The sequence below is a fragment of the Budorcas taxicolor genome, chromosome 14 (assembly GCF_023091745.1).
Source record: "Budorcas taxicolor isolate Tak-1 chromosome 14, Takin1.1, whole genome shotgun sequence".
Classification (NCBI taxonomy): Eukaryota; Metazoa; Chordata; class Mammalia; order Artiodactyla; family Bovidae; genus Budorcas; species Budorcas taxicolor.
In genome coordinates this window covers 56,307,707-56,313,006 of record NC_068923.1, presented here as the reverse complement: position 1 = coordinate 56,313,006, position 5,300 = coordinate 56,307,707, and the positions used below count along the sequence as shown (strand labels likewise).

Sequence of the window (5,300 nt, the reverse complement as noted above, 5' to 3'; positions counted from 1 at the left end):
GCCAATCAGAGGAGCGAGAAGCCGGATTGGCCGAGGGAAGGCTGTTGCCCGGGAGCCACCGCCCCGCCCCTCCGCCCCCTCGTCCGCCCCCTCCACTCCCCCGCCCTCCCCTGGGCCCTGGGAAGGGGCGCAGCGTGGGAAAGGGATGGTTGAGTTTTAACCGGAGGCAGAGCGTGAGCCGGACCAGTGTGTGCGGAACGCGAGCAGTCGAGCGCGGAGAGGCGCTGCTGCAGTTAACTCCTCCCTGCCCGCCGCGCCGACCCTCCCCCAGATTCCCCGCTCAGCCAGCATGAAGCGAGCCCACCCTGAGTACAGCTCCTCGGATAGCGAGCTGGACGAGACCATCGAGGTGGAAAAGGAGAGTGCGGATGAGAATGGGTGAGTTGGCGGCGGGAGGCTAGCGTCGGCTGGCCTCGGTGACAGCGCACGAGGGCCCGGGGCACGCCGGCGCCCTGCAGTGACCTCTGTGCATCTCCGGCAGGCCTCCGCCCCGGGTGAATGACCCGGAGGTGCTTTCAAGCCCAAGTTGCCTAAAAAATCTGAGTACGGGCAGGGCGTGGGGGCAGCCTCTCAGATCACCTCCTCTCGCTTAACGGCGATTCCTGTTTTTTTTTTCCCCCACTCTTCATTTAGGAACTTGAGTTCAGCTTTAGGGTCCATGTCCCCAACTACATCTTCACAGATCTTGGCCAGGAAAAGACGGAGAGGCGTGAGTCTCTTTACAGTGCACCCTTTTTTTTGGGGGGGGGGTGCTTATTTTATTAATTAACGGGAAGAACCACCTTTCTTCACTTTAGAATTTACAGTCGTAATGGAAATGTCTCCCGTTGTTTTGCCTGCTTTCTCCAGATTATTGAGAAGCGCCGACGAGACCGGATCAATAACAGTTTGTCTGAGCTGAGGAGGCTAGTACCCAGTGCTTTTGAGAAGCAGGTAATGAAGAAAGTAGGTAGCTCTCTCGGAGTAACTATCCACGCCTTCAGAATCCTTAGGCTCGTTAATCTGAACCTCACCCGTGCCTCGGAAAATAACCGCGTTTGTGAGAAGGAAAGAAATTCGTCCAGATTCCAACATGTTTTGCGAAGATAATTTATTTTGCTGTTGTCTGTGCTTTTATGATTTGCAGAGCACATCTATGCGTATATATTTCAAGTTGTTCCCCAAAGGCAGTAGGTGCCAAATCAGGTTTTTGTTGTTTCCTTCTCTAGGGGTCTGCCAAGCTAGAAAAAGCCGAGATCCTGCAGATGACGGTAGATCACCTGAAAATGCTACACACTGCAGGAGGGAAAGGTACGTTTCTAGTCCGGTGGGGCGTCTGAGTGTCTGGGGGCAGAGTGATCAGCTACCGACGGCTAGGATTGGTGCAGTCGCTGCTTTATTTTTACTGTGCGCTTTGGGGGTGGAGAGAGAACGGTGTGTTGTGTGGGGGGTTGCCTGTCGGTGTGCTTTCACGTGCACATAGGTTTTCTCCAGTGAATTCATCACCCCAGCCCTCTGCAAATTAAGCGTATGCACCTTCTTTTGGAAAATACCTATTATGTGTGACAGCTAAAGTTGTGACAGCTCTGGTCTGGTAGCTCAAACCACATTTGTTTATTAACCTTTTGGAGAAAAAGCCCTTTTTTTTTTTTAAAATATGGTCTTAATTTCATATACAAGATTCTTAAAGAATAACCTGGCACATGACTCTTGAGGAAAGAAACCTGTTGTGATGAAGTAGAGAAAACCCCAAGGAAGGTGGGGGACTGAGGTCTGTGTGTCTGTCTCCAGCCGGAAAATGCTCTATTCTGGACCAAGTGCCTAAAAGCTCCGTGATGATAACTTACATCTGTGTGTCTAATGAATTTCACTACTCTGTGGTTTTTCTGTCCTTGAAGTGTTTTTTGTTGTTGTTGAGGGAAAACATTAAAGGAATGAACATAGTTTCATCTGCCGGTAGGGTATAATTCCAGTTTCTGCTTGGCAGTTTCTAATTGGGCTTTGAACTTGCATTAGCAAACACATACTTCTTATGTTGATTAATGCAAAGATTTTGGTCGATTCCCAAATATTTGGACTTTAAGAAGAGCCCGTGAATGCTTTTTTTTTTTTTTTCCCTCCTCAAAGGATGTAGCTATTTGCCAGGAAGGGCTGCCTTTGGGATCGAAGAAATGAGGGAAATGAGCGAAGCTCTGAGGTTTTTCTTTTGTTCGTTTCCTCAGGCTATTTTGACGCGCACGCCCTTGCTATGGACTATCGGAGTTTGGGGTTTCGGGAATGCCTGGCCGAAGTCGCCCGTTACCTGAGCATCATTGAAGGACTGGATGCCTCGGACCCTCTTCGAGTTCGCCTGGTCTCACATCTGAACAACTATGCCTCCCAGCGGGAAGCGGCGAGCGGCGCCCACGCAGGCCTTGGACACATTCCCTGGGGGAGCGCCTTCGGACATCACCCGCACGTCGCGCACCCCCTGCTGCTGCCCCAGAGCACCCACGGGAACACTGGCACCTCGGCCTCACCCACGGAATCCCACCACCAGGGCAGGTTGGCCACAGCACATCCGGAGGCGTCCGCTTTGCGAGCGCCCCCTAGCGGCGGCCTTGGACCGGTGCTCCCGATGGTCACCTCCGCCTCCAAACTCTCTCCACCCCTGCTCTCCTCCGTGGCCTCCCTGTCGGCCTTCCCCTTCTCTTTCGGCTCCTTTCACTTACTGTCTCCCAATGCACTGAGCCCTTCGGCACCCACGCAGGCAGCAAACCTTGGCAAACCCTATAGACCTTGGGGGACGGAGATCGGAGCTTTTTAATGAACTGATGCTGTAGAATGAGGGAGGGGAAAGCTTAAATTCCCAGCTGAGCTGGGCTGTTGCCAACATCACCTTAAAGTCATCGGTAAAATAAGAAGGAAAAAGGTACACTTTCAGATAAACTTTGTTGAAAGACGAAAGGTTTGTTGGTTTACTTTTTTTTTTTAATGTTTTTTTAATCATGTCATGTATTAGCAGTTTAAAAACTAGTTGTTAAATTTTGTTCCAAACATTAAATTGAAATAGTGAGTATAAACCCACAAATTGGTGATAGGTTTGTACTGTGCCTAATTTACTTTGTTAACCTGTCTAAGAGAGATCCCGTTTTTGTCCCAAAGTTTTGGGGATTTTAACATTTAGTATTTTGGGTCTGTTCTTCTTGTATAGTTACAGTCTCTTTTTAGAATTAATTTTCCAAACCACTGTGCTCAATGTTAACATGATGCTATTTTGTTAATATTTTGACAAGTAAGGTATTGTATAAATGATAGTCTTTGGGGGTGGGCTGTATTGAATTTTATATTTCTGAGTGAAGCGTTGACAAATCAGATGATCAGCTTTATCCAAGAAAGACTAGCTAATTTTCTGCCTCCTACAGCAGTGAGGTGAATGTACACACCATTAGGGGCCCTGAATCTGAATGACCAGTCACTGTCGTCTGCCAGGATTCACAGTTCTGGCTTGGCTAGGAGAGGTCTGGGTTTGGAGTTGGTAGGGAAGGGACGGACGGCAGTTGCATAGAATATGTCTGCATTTATCAGTCTCAAGCAATGCAATGAATTTTTAATTTCACAGATCTCAAGTTCACAGATGTTAACATGGATAAGTGATCATGGTGTGCAAGTGGTCAATGGAATAGTCCAGTGGAACCTGTTAAATTCATAACCTAATTCTTCCCGGAGCTGCCATGTTTTCTTTTCACTGGGAATGTTTATGTTGTGTTCCTCTTTTTGGCGCATGGAAATATGGTTGTTGAGATAACTTAAAACGTCTTTGCTGCCTTCTATTTGGTTTATTTAATTTGATTTGAGCTATAAAAGCATCATTTTACAGGTCTATTCCTTTAGCAGGTATAGTTAAAATGACCTCCACTGAACTGGGTTTGACCTCTATTGTACTGATGTGTTGTGACTAAATAAAAAAGAACAAACTCTTCTCCTGTATATGTCTTACCTACTTTAGCCTTTCTGTTGACTGAGATAAAAATTCTCATTTTCATTTTGCCTGGTCATCAGTTTTTTTCTGTTTAATAATTTCATTATTCTTGGTCTTTGTGATTTTGGATAAGGTGACTTCATTATGACGTAGAGCTTTGGTGTGGCTCCCATAAGAGGATATAGTGCTCTAGTTGTTATGTCAGATAATCGGGCCCTAAAGTGATCATCTATGGACTAGAAACTTCAAATCCTAGTTGGGAGTTGCAGGGTGGGAGAAAACTCTGAAATCTTATAAAATAGTATTGACCGTTCAACAGGTATTTACTGAGGACGTTTGCTGCATGCTCAGTTCTATACTGGAAGAACAGAATATTTAATTTCTTCTGTTTTTTTTTTTTTTTAATGGCAAAACAAGAAAAGCCAAACCTTCCTAACTCAGAGCCCAGGAATCTGGTGAGTGGTGGCAGGCTGTAATTCCGCACCTGCAGGGCTCTCGAGTCTTTCCTTGTCTTCTTTCCAAGGAATCTGTTTAACCCTTTAGTTGCCTTTGACTCATGCACTGGGTAGTGTGGAGGCAGACATGTGCTTTAGGTTAGAATGGAAACGCTGCCAGGACAGAGGCAGTCATCTGGGCTCCCTGGGGAAAAGAGTGCCTTCCCATGGCCTTAAAAGTCATCCTTCTGCCAATTAAGGAATCTCCTAGCTGGGAAGGAGTTACTTGGATCCTGAGAGTGGTGGAGAGGAGAAGGAGAAAACCCACTCTACCAGATGAAGTAGACCCACACCTCCCTCTGATTAAGAAATGAAGGCAGGACTTCCCTGGTGGTCCAGTGGTTAAGAATTCGCCTGCCAATGCAGGGGACATGGGTTCAATCCCTGGTCGGGGAACTAAGATCCCACATGCCTTGGGACAACTGAGCCTGTGTACTGCAACTACTGAGCCCACGCTGTTGACCCTGCGCTCTGCAAGAAGAGAAGCCACCTCACTGAGAAGCCCTTGCACAGAAACCAGAGTAACCCAGCTCACTGCAACTAGAGAAAGCCTGCACACAACAAAGACCCAGAACAGCCAGGAAAAAAAAAAAGAAGGCAAAGTGAAGAAAGTTCTTTGAATTCGAGCAGTGACTTCTGGGTCCCTATGAGGGAAAGGGATGGAGACTGTGGCATTTTCCAGATTGGGATTTTCAAATGCTAGCTCCCACTCAACCCTTCTCTGTGTGGCCTCAGACATTGGTGCCTCCTGTGATGCATGGTTCTGTTCTGAGCACTCCCTGTGCCATGCAGACACTCTTTCTGCCTGCCATGATGGCTGCGATGGGAAGTGTTATGATGATTTCTGCCAAGTGTCAGTTTAATTT

At 47.3% G+C, this 5,300-nt stretch overlaps 1 protein-coding gene across 1 annotated transcript; it reads left to right on the top strand.

The window, feature by feature from the left end:
* The first annotated feature begins 207 nt into the window (after positions 1-207).
* HEY1 (hes related family bHLH transcription factor with YRPW motif 1) lies at positions 208-3,686 on the top strand. The gene is made up of 5 exons (XM_052651821.1): positions 208-378; positions 634-709; positions 850-933; positions 1,209-1,290; positions 2,202-3,686. Exons 1-5 carry the CDS (start codon positions 290-292, stop codon positions 2,783-2,785), a joined length of 915 nt encoding a protein of 304 aa, XP_052507781.1. The 5' UTR covers positions 208-289; the 3' UTR covers positions 2,786-3,686.
* Positions 3,687-5,300: the final 1,614 nt, after the last annotated feature.